Source organism: Ixodes scapularis, unplaced genomic scaffold, assembly GCF_016920785.2.
Source record: "Ixodes scapularis isolate PalLabHiFi unplaced genomic scaffold, ASM1692078v2 PGA_scaffold8__174_contigs__length_109621045, whole genome shotgun sequence".
Classification (NCBI taxonomy): domain Eukaryota; kingdom Metazoa; phylum Arthropoda; class Arachnida; order Ixodida; family Ixodidae; genus Ixodes; species Ixodes scapularis.
Window position 1 is genome coordinate 78,951,299 of NW_024609883.1, and position 24,665 is coordinate 78,975,963.

General features: G+C 47.7%; 1 protein-coding gene across 1 annotated transcript; it reads left to right on the top strand.

Moving 5' to 3' along the window:
• Positions 1-16,511: 16,511 nt before the first annotated feature.
• LOC115323772 lies at positions 16,512-17,777 on the top strand. Its single transcript, XM_029984157.3, has one exon. It carries the CDS (start codon positions 16,722-16,724, stop codon positions 17,775-17,777), a length of 1,056 nt encoding a protein of 351 aa, XP_029840017.2. The 5' UTR covers positions 16,512-16,721.
• The last annotated feature ends 6,888 nt before the right edge of the window (positions 17,778-24,665 follow it).

A 24,665-nucleotide genomic window follows, 5' to 3' on the forward strand; every position in this document is an offset into this window, starting at 1 on the left:
GGGACGTCACAGATGTCTGTGACGTCATGACCCTATTCACCCGTTAAATTTTCCCGCCATATTTAACGGAAAAGTTTTCCGTCAAATCTAGCGGGTCGATAGGATCATGACGTCATAGTCACGTGTGACGTCACGCGTCACGTGACATAACGTCACACATGACGTCACGTGACACTACCAACTACGCCACGCACACACGCCTGCACCGGAGCGAACGCTGCTTTATATGAGAAGGAAGCGTCCCCCAAGTCCCCCCCCCCCCCCCCCCCCCTTTAATAAAGCGAAACTTCGGCTCCGATGGACGCCATTGGTCTCGCGTTGTCAAAGGCGATATGGCCGACCACGTGACGCAGTCACTTGATTTTCCACACGCGACGGACGAACGCGCGTACATGGCATAACGTGGGCTGGCGCCACCGACAAGTGTACGCGGTTTGCCAGAAAAAGTTACGAAATAAATAATAATCAGCAATGTCTTTGATGTCGTAGCTCAACGTTGGCGGTGCAGTCGACTGCGTCGCATGTCGCACACCGCGCTGGAAAGGTGAAAAAGGTTTAGCACCTTTTGGTGGCGCGATGCGCGCGTCAATCTGAACACATTTTCGTGTACTCTAAATCTAGTCGGAATGAGATCGTATATTTAAAACGCGGTGGAGTTTCTTGATGACACTGTAAACAAGAACTAAGACAATTTTTTTGTTTTTCTTCACGGACTATAGATTGTTTTAAAACGTGAGGAGAGAAAACGCGGAATAAAATTTGGTTCCTGCTTCCGAGAAACGTGCGCGTCCGTTATCAAGTCTCGGCAGACATCGGCATCCATCTTCCGTTTGGCTTCATAGGCTTTTAAATTTCAAATAAAATCCGGAAAAAAAAAAAAAAAAAAAAAAAAAAAACAGGCAAACCCGTTTTGAAAAAACACGTGCGTCCCACGACTGAAGCATTGCGCGAGCTGGGAGAGGCCATTTCCCGTGTCCGCCGCTTCACTTCCTCGCGCAGAAACACTGTTATTAGTTTTCGATGAACGACGAAAGATAAAACGATGCAACAACAACAACAACACATACACACACACAAAAGGCAACAATGGTCTCATTATAACACCGCCAAATATACCTCATTATTGGATCGATTAGTCACAAAAAGGCCGTTCCAAAGCGGCCACGGTCGATTCGATGGAACTATGGCGTGCTAAACAGGGGACGCCGTCTGACCAATGCGCCGCTCCTGCCGTCATCAAACACGTATTTTTCTTTTTCTTATTTTTTCCCCCCGCGTGTACAACAACGAAAAACGGAAGGGGAAATAGTACCTTCACGTCTCACAGCGATCGCTAAAGAAAGCCTCGTGTACAACGGCGTAAACGTGTAATTTTAGTGGGAATTTCAGCGCACCTCCACCCTGGAGCAAGGTTTAGCCACGTGACTGCCGCCCTCCACGTATAGCCCGTTAGAGCTTACACGATGAACCGCAGCGAGCCCAGCCGAGCCAATCCACAGCTGCGAACGTGTCACATGACGGCGAGCCCCGCGCGTAACTGGCGCCCCTCTCGGAGGTCACGTGACTCGAGCGTGGCGTTGGATTGGTTTCGATGGCTCGTAGTGTCCGCTGCACTGCATAGTGAAGTGCAACGAGAATAGGGTTACGATCGTCGAGTCCTTGCATCGGAGGCTATCACACTCAACGACGAGTAGATTGGGGTTGCATGTCTGTGTCGATCGAAAAAAGAAAAATGAAGGGATTAGTCGTGTCAAGAAAGAGAAAGAAAAAAGGAAGAAGAGAAAAACGTACGGGCTATCTTGGCTGGTGAATGCGATTTTTGCGTGACGAGAACTCGATGACTTCCGGCTTTTATCCGCCCTCAAAGGGCAGACAGTCTCGGCAGGTCGACCACCTTCGGACGGTTCGTTGTCTTCGCCTTTGTGTGAACGAGCCTTTGTGCCTCTAAAAAAAAAAAATGGAACAACAGGTATTATAGGGTTCAAAGTCAAGGTCCGACCGGTGGTTTGCGTAATTCGCCACACTGAACTTGGACTGCTTATAAATGAGGCGACTTCTTGTGTCGCTGCGAATATGTAGTTAGCTTCAATGGACGCCTGTCTTATACACCAACTCATCTCTGTTGCGTCACGGCGCGGTGGTGGCGCGTCGGACGGACTTCCGGTCTGGGGTTGTGGGCGGATGTCCCCATGTGAGACGTGTATTCCTACGTTGTTTTGAAAGGAACGAGACAAAAACCTGCTTTTTCGTCAAAACGCCGTGACTGGGGCAGTTGCGAAGGAGTTGAGAAAAGTTTCAAGGTCAGTTTTCATGCGTGGGTTCGTCCCAGGACGTGGAAATGTGCCGTGAAAAGGGAAAACCAGACGCCGTCGGACCACGATTGCCTAGGCGAGAAGCACTTTGGGTTGAAATCACGGATACTTGTAATCGTCAGATTTATTTGTTTTGTTCCAACATAAATGCCGGAAAACCGTCAAGTTGTACGGACCACCTGCGGACTACGTTCAGTGCGCATTCAATTCAAGCGGCCACCTGATCGTTCGAACTGCCGTGTGCTCTTTCAAACGTTTGTGCTTGTCGTCTGCTCTTTTAGACGACACCGGCCCGTAGATCAAATCTTGGCTCGTTACCAATTGCAATAAGAAGCAAGTGCAGGCCTCAAAAAACTTAAGTTTGAAGGTTGGTAAGCAGGCTCGACGTAAACAGTAGATACAAGGAGATGTTGATCAATGTTACCAGTGGCCATCACCGACGTGTTACGCCTGATTCACTTGGTCCGAATCTGCTTGCGATTTTCAGTATCGACGTCGATCACCTCAGCTACAGTTCACGCTTTTGCAGCCCGAGCGACGTCGCGACTGAAAATTGCGAGCGAAATCTCATCATGCGAATCAGGCTTTAGCGTAGAATCTGCGGCGTCCACGCGGAATGAATCGTCGCATGTCACATTATTCACGCGAAGTTTTGCGGTGTAACGAGCTTCGGTAGTTTCGCTGAGGCCGCTCAAGTAGTCAGACATCGCCAGGAAGACGTAGAATCAACAATTCAAACGCGAAAAAGGGCAGGGGGACTCACACCAACGCCGACAACATCGCATTTCAATGGTTTGTTTATAGCCGATTCACACGACGGACTGATCCGCGGACGGATTGATCACGTGACGACATATCCGCGGTTCGTCCTTCTCCCAAGCGCATCCACACGAGGGAGACGACGAGCAGACGCCAGGGAGGACGGACCGAACCTGTTCGCACCCCACAGTGCCGCGAAACTCCAACATCGCACCGTAGCACCGTTGTCCAAGAGAGAAATCGACGGTTGCTACCGCGATAAAGAATGGTACGCCGCTGCTACGTACAGATCGAGAACAAAACACCGGGACAGGCTTCGCGCGAAGCGCCACTAACTTTACTAACCCAAAGCATGACAGTGACACAGGCATGATCCTGCCCGAGAAAGCTTCGGCGTAGACGCGACGAACTTCTGGGCTCGCGGAGGGGCGTTTGGAGATGCCTTCACGCACTCCGCGCTCGTGCACAACACTCAAGCACACCACATCCACAAGAGAGGGCTTGCTCGGTGAAATCCTGATTGGACGTGCAAGAATTATCACGGCGTGCTAGACTAGAGTAGTTTTGTCGGGAGCTTCTTGACACGGACCCGGAGGAGCACCGGAACCTGCGTCGCGTCAGCCAGACAAAGTTTCTGGAGTTTCTCTCACGCGTGGAACCAAGAATCGTACAAACGTAAATGAACCAACAAAAGCACAAAACGCAACGACGCGCCATTTTTGTTTTTAACGCACAGAAGCAAAATACCAAGAAAACCATGCACCGTTGCCAGACTAAATGCTTTCCAAGTCAGTCTGCCGCCAAACGTCCGCGAGTGAAAAAGGCGCTCGACTTTATCAGTCCGCGCCTCCGCGGAGGAGGCGCGGATCGCAGGAATCGGTGACGTGCCGGTCACGTGGTACACGGTCCGCGGACGAAAATCGCGATTTGGTCCGTCGTGTGAATCGGCTATTATGGGCAACGGCGAGCTTCTTGCCCACACTCCATCGCGCATGCGCGGCGCCGGTGGCATCCGCTAGGGGCGCTTCGGTTTGTTTGTAAACATGAGTTGGTGTATACAAAACACGCCGATTTTGCAGCGGCAATGCTCATTGTTGTTTCACAAATAAATAATGAAGCAAGAATCGTGACCATTAGACACGTCCTGCGTGTCTTAAATTGTCAGTGAGCTTTTGTTCGGTGAGCTTTTGTACGGCTACCATATGACTACATATTCTCCAGGAAGGGCGAATCCGGAGTAGGCATGTCAAGTTCTAACAGGTTCGAGCTTTCGAACTTTGAAATCGAAGTTCGACAACAAACAAACGTTCTACAAAAGTTCGATTGTTATGCGCGTGCGCGTAGATTGAACACGAACCGGCACCGGCTGACAGAAGAAGGGTGCAGCACCTTACCAAACGAACCCATGAAACGTTAACATCTTTGCTTTCCTATTCTGTAAAGGTTGTTAATTATTCTCTGACATATACAAAGTGTGTTTGCTTTTATGTTGCCTAAACGTTGATGATGAGTCTATAAAACTGAGAAGCAATCTATTTTATATAAGAAGTGTTTAACAAAATGTTAGGCTTTTTTTTTTCTTTCTACAAGTTCGGCAACACTGTTTATAAACAATGTAGGTTTACTTTTCATTACCTAGGCTATGCGGCGCAAGCTACCGCACGTTATAAAGGGTACAGCCGTAAGCGTCCATCCAGCATCCATTCATCCATCCTTCGTCGAAATTCTCCAAAAGATCGAAGACTCGCCAGACGAGTCAAACCTCAGGCTGGACAAAAAGTTCTCAACATCCAAGAACCCAAAGCAGCGTCTTCATTCATTTTCCAGAACCCAAAGTCGAGTCGAGACAGCACCTAGCAACGCAGCCCCTTCCCTGCCAGAGCCAAACAGCCTAGAGGCGAAAGGAAGTAAAAGCCGGTATAAAACAAAACAAAAGCCTCAAGCCATACCAATCCAGACTAGGCCAGCGTCTCAAGGTCACACTGTATTTACGGTTCGGGGGGGGGGGGGGGGGGGGGGTCCTTTCTTCGGGCAATCCGCTCGTTCCCTTCCCAGCACGAACAGACAGACTCGGCACACACGATATGCACAGAGAGCCGCTTCGTCTAAAATACGTGCCCGTTTGCTCAGTTTCACCTGAGGATGGACCGCAAAGATCGTTAGGCGTCACCAGAGCCAATTCGAGCGCCAAGTAAGCTTCACGTGACCTCCGAGGGGGGCGCAGCGAAGCGCCGGACGCGTAGTCACGTGATAACGTCTGATGGTCCGCGTACTCCACTCATCGCTAAGCTGACACCGCGGTGGAAGCTGCATGCTCTTCCGCTACCTGATCGCGCTCATACCCAGGAGTGGAGAGGAGGGTCACGTGACGCAAGGGAAGCGGTTCATTGGTCTGGCGAGCCCGTAGCTTCCACTGCACTGTCAGTCTATGGGTGAACAAAGCTTGACGTTTGCTACAGTCCACCCTAAGGTGAAACGCGGGACGCAGATATAAAACGTTCCACAGATCCGTTCTCTCGCGCCATCCGCGCATACCGCCCCTTCGTCTGCATAACGAAGAAGAAAGAGGGCAGGAGTTTGAGGCGGATGTTTCGAAAGGCCCAAAAACGAAAAGAGAGATAGAACCGTTCGTGTTACCGCCGTAGATCACACTGCAGCAGTCCGCGGCGTGGAGGAGGCGAGAACTTAGCCGGGCTGGGCTGGCCGGCAGGCTGGCAGACGCGTTGGAAAGCCGAGAACCACCAACCCGTGGGCATAAATTGCGTCCGCGGCGGTGCACGTGCAACCCCACCGCCCTTTGTTCACTTTTCACCCTCTCCCCCGATCTCTCCACGCATAACCTTCTCCTCGTTTCAAAGCCAGCGAGCTGTATGAGTCCCGCAGTGTGCCACCCTTTTTCTTTTAATGCTTTTTTTTTTTTTATTCTTCTTTCCGTCCACGAGTTCGTATGCAGTCAGCAACAGGGTTAGAACGGGGGGGGGGGGGGGGGGTCTTTTTCGAATGCGCGACCTCCAGCACACGATCGTCACCGTCCGCCGTGCTTTGGCTGCGCGTGCGCGCTCGAAGCTCGCGAGACGCCGAAGCACCATCGAAGGCAGGACGCTAGCCCTGGAGGAGGCACAACTGAAAGATCTCCCCACAGTTCTCATCTCGCCAGTGAATATAATATATTTATTTTTTTGTCTTTTCTACGAGTGTTTGCTTTGATGTCCACGGCTAGATAGGTTTCAATTCACCCGGGTTAGTGGTCGTACTGTACTGGCCGACTAAAGGGCTGTACACACTGTACACCATTTTTTGTCCCGCACGCCAAAAATCGTACCTGAGCCCCACAGGTTCACTCGCAAATCGGCAAGGCGGTTCGACTGTTAGGTTAGGCCGCGGTGGTGGCGCTTCGGGCGCACTTCCGGTCCGGCCTGTGGGCGGAAGTCGCCATGCGGGAAGGTCATTGCTGTGTTGTTTTGGAAGAAACAAAACGAAAACCTGCCTTCTCGCCAAAACGTCGCGACTGGGGCTGCACCAAAAGAGCTGGCAAAGGTGTCAATATCAGTTTTCACGTGTCTCCTGCCTGTCAGGCTCGTGCCGTGGAAAGGGAAAATCAGACGCCGTCGGACCATATTCGCTTGCGCTGGAAGCACTTTTGTGTTGAATTCACGGATACTTGTGGTCGTCCGATTTAGTTCCTTTGTTCCACCATAAATGCGGGAATACCGTGAAATTGTTTAGACCATCCGCGGACCAGGTTCATGGCGTCACCACGTTCGAAGGGCCGTGTTATCGTTTAAAGTGTCGTCTGTTCTTTCGAAGTCGTCTGCTTTTTGAAACTGTCATCTGCACATTCAAACGACAACGGCCTGTGGACAACACGTTGACGTGGCAATTGTGATAAAAAGTAAGGGCAAGCCTCTATAAAAGCAGTTTACATCGGCTTAAGACCACTTACCGACAGAACCAAAATTTCCCGTCTTGCTTTCTCTCATGGCATCTACTATTCATCATCTGAGTTTCGCAGCCCACCAACTCCAGAACCCATCTCACATTTCCAAGCGCTTTGACCATCCCCTTAAAAGTTCAGCCTCCCTCTCCAGAACTAACAATACTTCAAAACTCTCCACCTGTCATTGCCGACTGAAACTCATTGCCCACGCATATTGTTCACGCAACTGAAAAAAAAAAAAAAAAAAAAAAATCCGTGAAATGTGATTTATTTTTGTGAAGTGTGTACAGTGCTATTTTTTCGAGGTTTGCTTCTTCCCCCCCCCCCCCCCCCCCCCGCCCACACCTCATGTAAAGTGTTCTCTTGAGCAACTTTGAGGTAATAAATCCGAACTGGACTGAGCAGAACAATGGTATGTTTTAAATTGTTACCGGTGACTATCACTGACTTGTTTTATGTCTGATTCACATGATCAGATTCTGCTTGCAATTTTCAGTATCGGCGTCGACCATCGTACCATCCACGCTTTTGCAGCACGAGCGACGTCGCGACTGAGTGTAGCCAGCAGAATCTCCTCATGTGAATCAGGCTTTAGCGTTCATTCTGCACCGTTCACGCGGAATGAATCGCCGCACGTCGCATTATTTACATCAAGTTTTGCGGTGTAACGAGCCTCGATAATTTTTCTGAGGCCGCTAAAATAGTTGGACGTTGCTAGGAAGACGTAGGATTAACAGTTCCAACGCAAAAAGAGGCACGGAGACTCACACCGACGCCGATAACATCGCATTCCGATGGCTTGTTTATTATGGGCGACGGCGCGCTTCTTGTCCACACCCCATTGCGCATGCGCGCCGCCGGTGGCGCGCCGCTGGGGGCGCTCCGGTTTGTTTGTAAACATGAGTTGGTGTTTAGGAGCGCGCCTACAATTTTCGGCGTGCACGTCAAAAGTCGTGTTCAGTGTGGACAGCCCTTTACTCCATAGTAGGGTTATACATGAGCATATTGATTTGATATTTCCTTATTTTGTTTTTCTTTAATCTCAAGACGTGTAGCAATTAAACATCGCAAGGTTCTTTTTTTTTTTCAAAGTTACAGAACAGTTTGCGTACGAACTCACAAAGAGAAGAAAAAAAGTCGACTATCGTCAATCTGTTACGTGGTCTCACGCAAAACAAAAAAAAAAAAAAAAAAAAAGGATATACGGTTTGCGTGTATTAAATAGTTTAAGAAAGAGAAGCTGGAACGAAATCGGCACATCCGGCGGATGTCATAACTGAATCGATGGCTCCGCTCTTCTCCGACCCTATTTATCCTGGCTTTGGAGCCGTCGGTCTTCGCTGTTGTCAGACATCGCCTGCGAAACATCGACAACGAAAGAAGCATCCATTCTTCTCAGTGCGCCCTCTTTTGCTTTCGTGCCGTCGTATTTCGTCCGGCTTTCCCTCTCTTTTTTTTTTTTTTTTTTGTTCTTTGTTGATCGAAAAAACCTGGCCCTGCACGATCGGGTCGCCCGCGCCGGTTTATCGGAACCGTCGAATCGGACAAACCGACAGTATCGAATTAAGATTAGGATTGTACAACCTGCGATGGTACAAACTATTGCCGTCTAACTGTACAAGAAACGCAGGTTTTGGCGATTCAAGAACAGGGTGCAGAATATAAATCAATATGGTTGAAATCGTGATTCGAAATCGCGACTTCAATGGCGATTTACATGAGACTAGTTTTACTTAGTTTTACTACGATGATATAAATCGAATCTTGCCCGCACAAAAAAAAAAAAAAAAGATGCCGAAATTATATATTTTTATTTACCTTTTGTTTAACATCTCGATCCTCCCATGTGCAGTTATTTTGTATCTAAAGGAAATAATCATCGAGCAAGAAAGATTCACTATATCAGGCTGAAGACGAGCAACAATCAGTTCTCTCTAAGGAAATCAGTTCGTTCACCTTTCTTTCTCACTTACACTTCGTTCCTCAATTATGTAACGTCCTGTTGCAAGCAGATCAAAAGAGTGAAATAAAAAGCAATAAAAGCTCAACTAACAAAAAAAAAAAAAAATCAAGCTGTTTTTTTGTTCTTTTTTTGGTATGACTGGGCTTGCATCAGTAAAAGTATGACTGGGTATACATCTCTGAAAAGGCCACGTAAAAAGTTGCCAAGTAAACTGTACTTTCGGTAAGAGTAACTCTTGGTTTCGAATCGTTTTTGAGCGATCGAACGGATAGATCAATCAGCCTGTCATGTTTAAAATAATACATCTAGTGATACGAAACCCCTATTTTATAGCTACAGTGATTTAAACCAAATTATTTTGATTTAAATGAAATAAATCTGATTTAAGTTGAATAAATTTGAATTGTTTAGTTTTTTTTTTTTTTTAATTGGTTCGCTTGTTTTGAGCACCTTATTATCTCTTCGCGACCAATCATATTTCGAGATTAGCTGATAAGAACTCCGAGCAACCAATCAGAATGCAAGAAGAGTGGATATAAAGAACCACGCCCGCGCTTTTTATACTTCCTAGGGGCAATGCGAAATTTTTTGTACTTTGCGCCATTACCGCTTAGAACGAATCTCTGATGTTAATGACCTATGAAACACGCGTTCGTTTTTCACCACGCAAAAAAAGAAAAACAAAACAAAAAGCGTTGAGTTTTTTTTTTTTTTTTTTAATTTGCAGTCAGAACAAGCGGCCACGTGACCTGGAGCCGATTATATGCCGCCAATGTTAATCATATAGCAGGCGATGGGGTTGGCGAAGCACAGAGACACGCGCTGAGTTCCAGCCATTGTTATGGTTTGGCTATTGTCGTCATTGCAGCGATTGGACACGGGCCACTACGCGAATACTTCTCGACCTATCGATTATCACGAGCCCAAATCGAGTGCCCACGCGATGCTCGGGTCCAATCTATGAGCCGCATTCGAATATTGTTACTGCGCGGAGTTCCAGCTACGTCATCGAGTTTAGCGAAGGGGAGATTGAAAGAAAATCCTCGCTGTTGTCCTCTGATATATACGATATGCGAAAGTGTTTGAACGTCTGGCAACACTCTGTGCGCTGCCATCTTTGTTGCCTCGAGGTTCCACTGCCGTTTCACAATTTCGTAGCGTTGTCGGTAACAATGAAATGAAATGAAATCTTTATTTCCAGAAATTTACCCTGGCGGGCCTCCAGACAAAAAGCTACCATATAAAGGGCCTCTAGACAAAAAACTACCAATCGAGACCTATTGCTCACCGTCATCAATCCTCACGCACACCTCCCAGCTAAAGGCTCATTCACACTGCCCTATTTTCTTACGTTAAGTTGCGTTACGAAATATTACGCTGAAGTCACCACAACCGACGCTACCTGTTCAAGGAGAAAGCATGACACGCGACATTCGAGACATGAATGTTTAAGGGGACTAACACGTAACGTAACGTAACGTAAAAAAAAAAATGGGGCAGTGTGAATGAGCTTTAAGGATTAGTCTTGTTCTATGCTTTTCTTGCGCATGTAAGTGCTCTTCGACCCGGTGGTCGCTGGTATCTCGGCGCAGCCGAGCTGGCGGAGAGACACTCCGGGCCCGGGTGCCTGGTTGTCGAAAGCGCTTTCTCTGCGCGAGTGCTTGTGCGAGCGAAAGATTCTTCGGAACTACGCTTTCGCGCCCTGGCCTTTGCTAGCGCCGAAGTCTGCTCAGTCCACGGCCGGACTGAATTTGCGCGCTCCTTTTTCGTGCGGTCTTTATGTCACAAGAGAATGCATGTGCATCTTTCTGCATAGGGACGCTGGCACCCTACTTTTCTTGCTGTCCCACCCTCCAAACCCTGCTGCCCAAAGGAGTCCGTTTTTTGTGGCTCACTGGTGTATTGTCTTCTTCCGAATTGCACGTCAACATCGGAGAAGACTTCTGGCCCGTTTTTCTACCGGTTGTCCAGCGATGAACCCTTAGCAACACGTGAAAAAAGAAGATACCAGGAAAGAACCTTGTTGTCGACAAGTACACACCTACGGTGTGTGCGTGAGGTCCTCTGTTCCCTCAGTGAAACATCCAGCAGAATACTGCTTTAATGGCAGTCAATTGAATAAACGAAAAGATGCTCATACCCCGCGATTTTTGTGCCGTGGCATAACCTCAGAGAGAGTCAGCATTCAGGTCTTCGGTCAGCTCTGAATAATTATGTTTTTTTTCTAGTGATTCTCAGACTTCATATCCAGAATTAACGTTCACCGCCAGTCACCGAGAATCTAGCAGCGCCTTATGGGCATGCCGCATTTTCAGCACGTGCGTATATAAGGAATAGGGCATAGCGGGCTCCGCGATAGTTTTCAAACGATTTACTCCTTCGCTTCTTTTTTGTCGGCTTCTCCAGTTTTTTTGTTTTTTTTTGACCAGCACCATTCCAATAATTACAAGTCCCCAGGCCAACACGCGCGTGCTAGTATCTTCGGAAAGCGAGCAAATCACGCGCCATTTGCACGAACACTGGAAATGGAACCGGCCAAGAGCCCTTCTTTTGGAAAGTCCAATATACACCTTTCCCTAAAATCGTATACGAGGGCCCGTTCATTGCTTTGTTTGTCACGCGCACTCCGGTGGCTGGCCTGTAATTTTTAGCGCGTGTGGACTGTGATTTTTGTAAACAGCGAAAGCGCGTCTACTCATGGACATTTTTTATGGAATTTCCAAAGAGGTAAAGAGAGCAGGCGTGCACAGCATTGGTCAGCGCTCGTGGCCACTTAGAGCCTACAATCTGTCAATGCCGCTTCGGAAACGTGTTATTATGCCTCACAGTCACCGGACAGGCCGTAAGACAGCGAGCGCGTATCTAGCCCAGTCGTGGTGAGAAGGAGCATGTTCTTCGGCGCCGCACTATTGGAGGTGGCACTTTGCATATATGGTCTATACTACACCGCAAAAAAAATGAATTTCTTGGTTTTAGCGGCGTTGTGTGCGAGCATACTTGGGTCCCACTAGTGCCAGTAAAGCTCGTGTAGAGTGAAAAACATTTCAAGCGAAAATCGTTGCACGGCCCCTTCAGTGAGTCTATTGGCGACGTGAGCGATCGAAAGTGTCGCTGTGGTCGGCTCACCACAACTGGCCGAATGCTGACTATGACGTCAGCGAAGGATTTCTCATCGACGGAAATAAGAGGAATCTAAGAACTTCAATTTTGACGGTCTTGGCAGTGTTGCTTTGAGACCGCTATGATTTCAGGCTTCCAGAATGCTCATTAGAAACACCATTGAGCTTGTTGCTCACAAGGTCATGACGTCACGAAAGGTAACCGAACGAGGGCGCCACCGAAACATCTCGCCACTAATACAGTGACAAATGACAAGCCGTACAAGAGAGGTCTCCGTATCGCCACGCTCTGACACGTCGTCCTTCGTGCAGATTAACCAATCATTTGCCGAGCATGCACCAGGCAACCACTATCGTTATCCGTGAGAACAAATCGTGTAATGGGAACAGCAACGACGATAGCTCTTTCGGGAGATTGGCGTTACTTGGCCCATCCTGCCACGCCGGAGATTCGGACGGTCCAAGGCTCACTGAACTCGCTTGCCGTTTGTCTCATGGGCATCGACATCTCAAGAAACGCAGGATCGCTTCTTCATATCATCACACTCATAGGGGGGATCGGTGACCGAGTGGTCTAGCGCACACTAAGCGCACACCACCTCGGAGCACGTGGAGCGGAAGTTCGCGCTGGAGAATTTAGGGATCCTGGGTTCGAGCCCCACCCCTGCCCGTTTCGATCTGGATGAGCATCGTACCGGCGTGCGGTCGTGTATCACTACTGCGTGGTGCACGTTAAAGACCCCAGGCTAGCGGCTGTACCGCACTGGCTAAATTTCTCATCTACAGCTGGGAGACTCGTCGCCCCTGTGAGGCAGACCAAGTTCTAGGCTGTATAAACACACACGCAAACCAATTTTTATCATCACGCTCACATCGTGATCCGTACTTCGGCTTTCAACGTCTGGGATGCGATAATAAAGGATGTGCTTGACTCGTCACGGCCTTTGTTTCTTAAGTTCTCAGTGTCTATTGTCAGTGACAGTTTAAGGTGGACCGCTTGAACTCGCGGTCCATCGCGAGTTCAAGCGGGTGAAGTTCACGCACATTCGTGTACCTGTTCGAACAGTTCGGTCCATCTCTCTTCCACCCAGACACCGACGCACACGCGCACTTCTCGACTTCATGGATGTCTTCTCCTTGTTCTGTCCTTTCACCTTCTCCGTTCGAAAGGAAGAAAAGATTTTCTTTTCCCGTGCCATCATCCACAGTTGTGGTTTTGATTGTCAAATCGGGCGCCCCCGACAAAAAATTAAAAAAGATGTAAATAAAAACTGCAACTTGCGGTTGCACATTGACTGACAGGAAAAAAAACGAAAAAAGAAAGAAAGAAAGGATGGCGTTGGAGCAAAGTATACAATCGTCGAAGCTTGGTTGGAAGGCTTAATCACCCCCCCCCCCCCCCCCCCCCCCTTTTTCCAATCCAGCCTTTCATTTCGTGCTCACAGACTTCACTTTTTCTTTCGTCCTTTCTTGATCCTCGTAACACGCGGTTGAACCACCATCATATATAAAAAAAGACAAGCTTACAAGAAGAGCAAGAACAGCGAACAGCTGTACTGGTAAACTAGTAGCATCACCATCATCATCATCAACGTCCACGACGACAATTGCATGTAGACAAAAGCCGAAAAAAAAAAGGAAGAAACATTACGTGCTTTTGTCAGATGCTCAAAGGGGCGAGTTCGTCCTGCCGCGACGTCAGCAAAGAAATATGGTTTGATAGAAACGCCGCGCTAAGGGGACACATATGAACCACAATGCTGGAGCAAACAATATGCACGTAACGCCGCCGTCCTAGAGCCTCGACGGCTCGAAAGAAAATAAAAAAAAAAATAACAAAACACTAGCCGAAACTGAACAAGAGATCGACGACAAAAAGAACGCAACACAAGGAAATCATAGAACGAACGGAACAGGAAAACCAGAAAATAAAAGAAACGACAAAACAGGAAGAGAAAGAAAATACTAAAGAGAGCAGTGGGAAGCGGTGAGTGTAGAAGGTGGTTTCCCTTTGCTGTGGACGGGAGAACGGCCTCATAATAAAATGGCGGCGGCCCCCCAAACAACAAAATAGAAAGAAACAAAGAAGGAAGAAAAGCGACGCAGCGAAACAATGGAGTGGTACTGGAAGTATAACACGTTTCCTTCGGCGCGCCCGGCGCGCTCCAGAGAGCATAAAAGACGTCGAGGGAGATGTTACACAAGTCCGTATGTACGAGAGGGGATTCGTTCGGCCGAGGCGTTAGCCAAGCTTGGCCGATTCTCCAACAACGGTTTGGCTCTTCGTATTCTCCACGTGGCGAGGTTCGTGCACGAGGAAGCTGGCGGCACGGCCCACGAATCGGGCCGTACTATTTTGCATGCACTTCGGGGGAAAAAAAAATATATGTATATATATATTTGCATTTTGAATCGCGATCCAGTTCAGGAGGATTACCCGTGTATTCGACAATTCGCCACTCATTTATTTGGTGGTGGTGTTTTCTAATCTGCGTAACCAGACCGAGTCGGACAATATTTCTGTTTTTGTTTTTTGCCGAGTAAAATAGTCACGTAATCAGTTTTAATCTATATTTTTTTTATGATCGCCTTCCGGAAGCTGTGATCTTAGTCTACTCGGTTGCGGATAGTGTGTCGGGAGCATGGATACAGCCAGGGGCGGAGTTACCAACAGGCAGAGTAGGCAACTGCCTAGGGCGGCAGGATTTTTGGGGGCGGCCAATCGTGGCCGCCCTTTAATTAATTGTCTCTTCTTCTTTTAAAACTACTTCTAAATTTAGCTACTTTGGCAATTCTAGCTCCAAATCTAGCTACTTTTGAAAATTTTAACTCCAAACTTAGCTACAAACAAACAAAACATGCTGTTGCGAACGTTCGTGGGATTTATATCAATGAAAAACACTTGTGAGCAAGAAAGAAAATGTTATTTTCGTTCAAGTTTGTTTCATCGAAATAGACGCACCTGGCGCCCACAGTGTTAAGTAACGAAGGATTTTGTTAGAAATAAGTAAAGTTTGTTTTAGAAAAGTCTATCTTTCTACAGTTGCGTCGGCATCGTTTTATTTTTTTTAGCTTTCTTTGTGAGTGTCGGCGTTTTGGAGGGAGCATTTGCGGGGGCAGAGCGGCCGGGAGTGGGGAGCGGCTTCCCCGCGGTCGTTAAGAAACGTCTCAGGTTTCGGTAGTCCGCTCGGACAGATCCCTTCTTGCAGCTGGTTGTGGCTTTTAGCCGAATGTGCCTGTATATAGAGGGTTTCGCCACTTAGTGTAAAATTGTCGCTTTTTGCCCGATGCAATAACTTAGCGGTTGGCACCAGTCAGACTGGAAAAATTGCAGAGAACAACTCTACAAGGAATTTAGGTTTGACGGTTACAGCGACAGGATGACAGCTCGCCGACCATTGGACGGCAGTGTACCACGTGGGAGTGGTGAAATTTGAAGTGATTGGTCCATCTCTGGAGGGAAAGGAGGCATCTACGAGGCTAGAAAAGGGCTGCCGAGAGGGTTCTCGGGAATTCGGCTCTTGAGACTGGGGACTAAAGTATGGGGTTCTAATTTTGGAAGTTTTGTATATTACCGTTGACTTGTCGTTTTGGTTTGAAAATAAACGTGGCCACACTGGCCACCGTAAACCTACCAACGTCGTAATGTGTCCAGCGGGATCGAACAACTTTTAGTGTTTTTTTTTCTTATTCGACTTCCCGGGGGACTACCATCGGGCGAACATCATCATCGGTCGTCACCATCCTGACCGGGCCCCTTCCCCCTCGGAAAGTTGACTGGCGCAGTCGGCAGGATCCTGCTGACTTCCTGCGACGGGCGGTGAGCGAAAATGACGGCATCAACGGAGGTCGGCGGAGCGTACCTGGGCTCTATGCGACAAGTGTTTCGTCTGCTGGATTGCGGGCAACGGTCGCGTCTGCTGGACTGCAGACAAGGGTCCCGTCTGCTGGACTGCTGACAAGGGTCGCTCCTGCCGGAGTCAGGACCGCGGCAATATCTACGTGAGAAGCCCGGGGGGGTACAGTTACCCAAAGAAGTCGTCTGCTGGACTGCGGACAAGGCTCGCTCCTGCCGGAGTGAGGACCGCGGCAATATCTACGTGAGAAGCCCGGGGGGGTACAGTTACCCAAAGAAGTCGTCTGCTGGACTGCGGACAAGGCTCGCTCCTGCCGGAGTGAGGACCGTGGCAATATCTACGCGAGAAGCCCGGGGGGGGGTACAGTTACCCAAAAAGGAGTGGTGGCAGCTGACAGGTGGTCCTGGGCGTCATCTACGTCGGAGAACAGGACGACCTGTGGCTTCACCTGCGGACCGGCAAAGCATCTTCAGCGAGCGGCGACAGAATATCGGGGCAAGCCTCAAGAGAAGAGACGAGATCGTCGCTGCAGTACTGAACTTCGTGGTGGCGCCGGAAAATTGTGCGGTTTTTTGTTTGTTTGTCTGTGAGGTTGTTTTTTTTTGTTCTTTTCGGTGAACGAAGAATGAGCTGAGACTTCCAGACGACGGGCATGATCGCCAGGCCGAGTGGGGACACTGCGGCAAGTGGGTGGCGGTGACTGGAGGAGCAGCTAATTGGATTTTGCCAGGCAACAGTGGGTGAGTCCCATTCCCGTTTTCTCCGAGGCTCACCATGACCAGAGAGACTAGATCGAAGACCCCAGGGTCTTCCCTCAGTGGCGCCAACTCGGAACCAGACGCTGGCACCAGTGAGGGAGGGCAGCCAACATATTCGAATGACCTTAGTGCTGAGATAACACTCATGAGACTAAAGATAGAACTCGAGAAAATAAAACTAGAGCAGCTCAAAATAACGGGGCAGCCGCATGAAGAGAACACTCGGGGTACGGGGGGAGTCGAACGGTATGCAAAGGAGCTACGTGCGGTGCTGGCGCCAATGCCCGAGACGGACACATTGGTACCTGCATGGTTTAAAGGCGCTGAAACAATGTTGGCGAGTTGTGAGGTTCCACAGGACCTACACGGGGCACTCATCCTGCCCTTTCTAAACGAGAAAGCGAGCGCCGTTGTGGCAAACAGAGCAGAGGGACGGGTATTGCAGTACAAGGAGCTACGAGACATTATCCTCGACGAGCTCAGGATGACTCCGGATGAGTATAAGCGCAGGTTTCATGTCGCACGCAAGCAAGAAGAGGAGTCGTGGGCACAGTTCTCTACCGATCTGACTACCATGTTCGGCTACTACATGGAGAGCCGCGAAGTAGAGACACTAGATGATCTAAGGCAGCTGATCATTTCAGATCGGCTAAAACATGTCATGCCGGATGATGTCCGGGCCTACGTACTTCAGAATGAAACCAAAGAATGGGTAAGGCCAAAGGAGGTAGCGGAACTTGCCGAGAAATTCGAAGAGAGCCAGCGCGATCGAAACTGGGAGCCCCAGAGGGCGGCCGAGGGGCCACAGGTGAACATGCGGGCTGGGCCTGCGGAAGTTGGGGGCGACCAGCGAAGGGTTGAGAAACCTCGACCGCAAGGGTGCTTTTCGTGTGGGAGGCTGGGGCACCTTAAGCAGAACTGCCCTGGATTAGCGCATACAGCCGTGGACTCCGGGAACAAACCGGCCTCCGCGTGTCTGAGTGCGGGGGTAAGACCTTTGCCTCGGTCACGCGAGACATTTGAGACGACGGGGACGCGCAGGCATGGAGAAACAGTTTCGGGTATAGGCTAGGTATAGCAAACCTTTTCTTTTTTCTTTTTTTTCTGTTCGCGTTTGCATTTCCTTGCCTGTAGCCAACGTTAATTTTTTTTTTCTGCTTTTGTATAAATACTGGTCATGGTGCAATCTGGAACGTACGGGCTTGGGTCTCACCGGACTGTTTGCTTGTTTGTTTTTGTGGTGTTGGTTTTCACTGTCGCCCAACAGGTTTTTTTTTTTTTTTTTGGCAGGGGGTATAGCTCCTTTGTTGTTGTTTTGTTTTCGTATGCTACCCGTCTGTCTCGAAAAGGGGGACAGATGTTGCGCGAACAGCAAGTGTACTTGCAACATTCTTGGTGGGGAGGTGTTAAGTAACGAAGGATTTTGTTAGAAATAAGTAAAGTTTGTTTTAGAAAAGTCTATCTTTCTACAGTTGCGTCGGCATCGTTTTATTTTTTTTAGCTTTCTTTGTGAGTGTCGGCGTTTTGGAGGGAGCATTTGCGGGGGCAGAGCGGCCGGGAGTGGGGAGCGGCTTCCCCGCGGTCGTTAAGAAACGTCTCAGGTTTCGGTAGTCCGCTCGGACAGATCCCTTCTTGCAGCTGGTTGTGGCTTTTAGCCGAATGTGCCTGTATATAGAGGGTTTCGCCGCTTAGTGTAAAATTGTCGCTTTTTGCCCGATGCAATAACTTAGCGGTTGGCACCAGTCAGACTGGAAAAATTGCAGAGAACAACTCTACAAGGAATTTAGGTTTGACGGTTACAGCGACAGGATGACAGCTCGCCGACCATTGGACGGCAGTGTACCACGTGGGAGTGGTGAAATTTGAAGTGATTGGTCCATCTCTGGAGGGAAAGGAGGCATCTACGAGGCTAGAAAAGGGCTGCCGAGAGGGTTCTCGGGAATTCGGCTCTTGAGACTGGGGACTAAAGTATGGGGTTCTAATTTTGGAAGTTTTGTATATTACCGTTGACTTGTCGTTTTGGTTTGAAAATAAACGTGGCCACACTGGCCACCGTAAACCTACCAACGTCGTAATGTGTCCAGCGGGATCGAACAACTTTTAGTTTTTTTTTTCTTATTCGACTTCCCGGGGGACTACCATCGGGCGAACACCATCATCGGTCGTCACCATCCTGACCGGGCCCCTTCCCCCTCGGAAAGTTGACTCACAGTGTCGATTTTTGTCTTGACGAAATTATAGGCTTAAGTGAACGTCGGCTCATAGCGGAAGTTCGTTTTCCTCAATAATTTTTTTTTTTTTAATTCAAGCCACGTCATGTTTTTAAACTTTCGCATTCGGTTCCAACCGGCAGTTTCACATTGTCACGTAGTTTGAGCATTCTGCGATGCATAGCTCATTTACCCGGGCTGAAAAACACGTACGGTTCTCTTTTCTCGGTAACTCCCTGTATATGCCTATACGTATGTGACTGTGTCGAACAAACGCACAAGAACGTAGATCATGGATTAACCCGTATACACTTTATATATTATATAAAGTTGGGGTACGTTTATTGAACAAATCACATATGGATGTTTTTCTTTGGGACGCGATAGGTCCTTGAAAGGTTACATTGTGGAGGCATATACTCTAAGAAAAAAGGCTGTACGTGTTTGCATCACGCGAGCTTACACCCCCCCCCCCCCCCCCCCCCCCCCCCCCGCCCTCCGATCAGATAACCCTGGCGCGGCTCAAACGGTGTGCCAGTGTACCTATCATACGTATCCTCCTCTCCCGAAGGAATCGGCGGGAACGGAAGGGGTGTACTTATGCGCCCTAAAGTCACTGGATCTGGGAAAGTGGCGCCATTGCCTTTCCGCCTGCTAGCCGGACACAAATACCAACACACAGTCGAGAAAACCTATCAAGGTGATTGGCTGATCGGTCTCGGTTGCCATGGAGATCGCCATTTTGGGTCATTCAAATTTTCGAAGCTTCGAAGGGGTCGTTCTAACCAGTTGCAGCAAGATAGTTATGGAGCATCATCGTAGTGAAAGCATTCCTCGGACAATATTATCGTCTTTGGCACTGTGCATGCAATAAACTTGTCACACATGCTTATCTTCCCAGATCTCTTACAATTATGTTGCCCTTCTAGCTTATTTAAAGACAGAAAAAATAGTTTACAATGTCCCCCGAGCACTGACGCCGCATGCGATGGCGTACATTTTCGGCACTGGAATCCAACTCCTACATAGTTAAGGTAGAAAACCTCAGCCTGGGCGCACTGGACATGTCGTATTGGGCTTTCAATACTCGGTATGCTCTAGGAGCACTGAGGCCACTGAGTGTGATGGAAGGACTGACGGGATTGCGCTTCACGTGTCTAACAGCCATGAACCTGATCACAGTGGCAAAGCTCAGTCACTGTACAAAATAAACGCGGAATCTCTTTGCTTGCGCGGAAAATACATGTTTCATGATTTTTCTTGCTTTGCATTCACGAGTGCATAGCACATAGTTAGAAATTTGCTTTACTCTTTCATTAAGGGGATAAAAAACTAATTGTTATGCTCCATTTAGATGTTGACGACGGTAAATGTTATGAGCACAGGATCAGCTCCTAAGTGCTTGGGATTTGGGCCCCAGAGCTTGTGCTCCAAATATTCATTTCAGTCTGAAAGGACAACTGAACTAATATTAACTTTTCTGGAAATAGTAGCAGTCAAAGGTGTTCCCGTGTACCCTTTCAAGTGTACACTGATATTTCCTTTGGTGTGGTTGAATGCATGTAGGAGCATAATTGTATCCTGCAACAGAGGATGTACCTGTGTTCCTATTTTTCATATTTGGTGTATATAGGAATGGGTGCACACTGCACACTTACACTGCTGGAAGGGGTGCGCCTGTATCCCAGTTTTTAGTATGGGGGTGTAGATGTGGATGTACATTTCCACTGTTCAAATGGGTTCATATGTATGTGACTTGAAGGAGTGAGTACATTTGACCTGTGCACCTGGAAACGAGGTGCATCTGAGCTGCATATCTGGCTTAGAGACGCAAAAAGGGATGTGGATGTACACCAACGAGAAGGGTGTACCTCTGTTTCCTGTAAGCAAGGTAGTTGCGCAAAGAGGTGTAATGGTACACCATTAAATGAATTGTATCTGAGTTCGCTTTGTGTGGGATGGGTGCAAAAAACGGTGTAATGGTAAACCCTTTTTGGAGGTGTACCTTTACTCCCAACGAAATAGATGGGTGTGAAAAAAGGAATACTTGTACACCTTAAAATTGGGTCTACGTGTACACCGAAAAACACAGAGAGTGTGTAAGAGAGGAATATTAACACACCCCGATATTGGGTGTATCTGTGCACCCCTGAATGCTGAAGGTCTATAAAAAGGTGCATATGTGCGCCTTGTTTGGGGGGTGCACATGTACACCTCTACGGGTGTAGTATACGGTGGCAGCACTTCCGCAACCAATCGGTGTACCCATTACACCTTTATTTTTTTTAGAATGTACAAGAGTCTCGAGCTGCGAAGGTGTCAGTGAAGCTATGTGCCGAGAAAGTGAGGGAGAGGAGGAGACGGGAGCTAAAAAACTCTTCAAAAACTAAGTGCCAAAAAAAATAATAAAGTCTAGCAACGATTTTAGCGGTTCTGCTGAACGTGTGGCAGACCTTCTGCTCCAGTGACCATAAGAGAGGCAGTATAAGAAAAGTGTGCAGAAGGTACTGATGAGAGCAAAAGTTCTCGTCGTTAGGGTCAGAGAGGAGCGCTGCATTGCGCGAGCCGCGGGCGGTCTCACCTCAAGTCCAGCTTATCCGGCATTAACCCAAAATCCGCAGCCGTTAACCCGGATGACTTCATTATCCAAAGTTGGACAATGGCGGCAGTTCACTAGGTCACAAAGGCAGGTCGTTTTCATAAATACAAATATTAAGAAATAAAAAAAAAAGAGAGTGAAAACACTTACAACTCGAGACGCCGTCGTTGATAGAGTGTTTTGAGTAGACCGTTACCACTAGGGGCTGTACGGACCAAGGCAACCGTAAATGAGATTCTGAAACTGCTTAACGGCTGTCGCGCAACGCGTTTGCGCATGGTGTTGAAAGGCGAGCCTTATGTGCAATGAGGGAACTTGGGGTGTAAGTTGTAGTACTAGAACCTATGCGCAAATGAACAAGCGAGGTGAAACTGTCGATCTGGAAAACGGATTTGTTTGTTTGTTGTATCCGTGCGTGTATGATCGTGTATGCATGTACGTGTGCGTGTGTGTGTGTCTGTGTGTGCCGAGGAAAAATGTTTGCGGTTATAATTGAATTTCAGACTATCAATGCAACACACGGCCTGCCTGTTTGTCTGTCTTTATTCATCTATATTAATCGAGTTAATATCGTTATCTCAGGAATTAGTTATTGATTAGGTCCACTCGCTATATAGAGAAGAGAAAAAAACATTTATTTGTCCAGCAAAATATGACTAAGGGGTGACACAGAGTGTACGGAAGGGTGCAAACTTCTTGATACCCCGCCTAAATCCACCAATACTCCTCAAGTAAAAAAAAAGAAAAAAGAAACAAAAAAGAACAGTGTCTGCCCTTTGTTATTTGCGCTGCAGGAAGTTTTACCATCTACCCGACATCCAATTCTAACAACGTTTTGTTGTCGGGTAAAAACACTGTATGCTTTTGGCGTTTGGAACGTGTACGTCTTCATGAAATAACAAAAATATACTCTAAGATTCACCCACGTATATCTTGATTCATCACATAGAGCAGTAAATCGACAAAACTTCGCAAAAGACTAAACTACTTTTTTGTTTCTACTTTTTTTTTTCTTTATAGTTACTGGTATGATGAGTTCCGGGCACCTCATTATCGTTGCGCGGCCAATGAGATCGCAGCATCAGTCGCTAAGAACGCCAATAAGCCAATCACAAAGCAAGAAGCGTGATTAGCATAGTAAGCTACACCCTGTAACCTTTTCTTTAATAACGGATAAGAATAAATAAAAAGGAGACATTGTCTGCTGCTATTGACCCACACGCGGCTGTGACGTCACGCCTCTGCGGTGGCGCTGTTGTCGCCACGGCGCATGCGCAGAGGCTCCAACTGACGCGAATCTGGTTTCTGCGCTTGCGCAGTGCCCACACCTGGTGTGGGCAAACGCGGGCTTGTTTGTAAACAGTGTGTCGGTCTATACAGCAGTGCCGGCTACTCCTTTGAACTTGAGTGATTAGTGTTCATTTCCTTGGGAGTTCACCGTCACATAAACTAAACACTGCACAAAACGCCCTGCAATTCAGGTTTTAACGTACGTGGTGTACTGTACGCTAAAGGGGGCGTTATGCGCATTAGATTACTCAAACACTTTGTACATTAAAAGCTCATTTTAGTGCGATAATATAATACAACCAAGGTATATGAGTAAGGTACGCCTTTTGCAGTATGTCACTGTTGGGAAAGGTGTCTCGTCAAGATCAACGCGAATTTGGTATTCTATAGTGGGTAGTCGGAAGAGCTTGCACCTCGGCGACGGCAGACATACACTCTAAAAAAAGGGTATCACCATACACCCTTTTGTCCCATATAATGCACCCCAAAACTTCAATTCGACGTACAGCGCACTGACGTTGAAGAGACGGCCCCAGCTTCTAGGAGGAGCTTGATAACGGTGGCGATATAACTTATTAAACAGCTAAAGTACGTATCAAAGACTACATAAAAACACAAAGAAAAAAAGACACACACCAAGGTTTAGCAGTAGGGAACAAAAGCTTTTTTTTTTTTTTTTTTGTAGTCAGTAACACGTACATCAGCTATTGTAATAAGTTGTACCCCTCGGCTATCAAGCCACTCGTGAAAGATGGTACCGTCGGTTCGACGTCAAACTAAAGTTTTTGCGTGCTTCTTGTTTTTTTTTTTTTTTTTTTTTTTTTTTTTTTTTTAGTGTAGTTTTTTTTTCTGCAGCGTCTCTCCAGAGTCCTCTATTGCTTGGCATGTAAGAGCTGAACAACCGGCATTGAGGTGGTCGTAGTAAACGGGGTTGGCAAACACCATGAAGAGGGAGATGAGCCTCCACCACCTTGCTTTGCCCGTTGATGCCGGTACTCGATTGTATCTGCGGAGCAGATCTCTTGCTCGCGGTCGCGGATTGGTAAAACAGTTCTCAAATTACCTTTCAAGGCGAGGTTTTCCCTGTGCTGTTGTTTAAACAGAAAATCGAAGAGAGCGGTGGAAAAAATGTACGTTTCTTGTTCAGACACTTGTTCCTCCACCCTGTAAGCGTCTTGGACGAGTGTATCTTGCCTGCTTCTCCCGTTTTAGACGGCCGCTTTAGACTCTCCAGGCTCGCTCATGGCTTAGCTTGCGGCTCTGCCAAGAAATGGCAGCACTGACGTCTTTTTTTTTTTTTCCCCTTTTCTGGTGGCTAGAAATTTTATTTTGAACACCACATTTAACCAGTTGAGAATTAAAAAAAAAAAATCCCCAATCACACACCCACACACAAAATTTAAGGATTTGTTAACGGAGTACGGGTTTATCGGATTGTACGGGCAGCTCTGCCTACACCACAACGAGTCAAGAAGGTGGGCTTCAAAGCCCGTAACTCTCTGTCACAGGGGCTGTGACATAGAGTTACGGGCATCGCATCATTAATCTGGACTATACTCCTAACGTTTCACCACCTCATCCAGCTTAAAGCCGCCTTTGCCTTTCCACTTTCCCCAAGCCAGAGATAGCGAAGTTTCTCTACTCAGAAGGTTCACTTACTCCTCTCGTAACCTCAGTCATATATATATATATATATATATCGAGAGAGAGAGAGAGAGAGAGAGAGAGAGAGAGAGAGATAGAGATAGAGATAGAGAGCAAATTAGACGTTAGATGTTTAGACACTAGGGACTTAAAGGGATACTACAACGAAATTTCGGCGCTCATTTTTTGGTCTATATGTGTTCAAAAAAGCAGTATC

Excerpts from the sequence above, each read along its gene's own strand:
- LOC115323772 (XM_029984157.3), top strand. The coding sequence starts at position 16,722 with ATGACCAGAGAGACTAGATCGAAGACCCCAGGGTCTTCCCTCAGTGGC.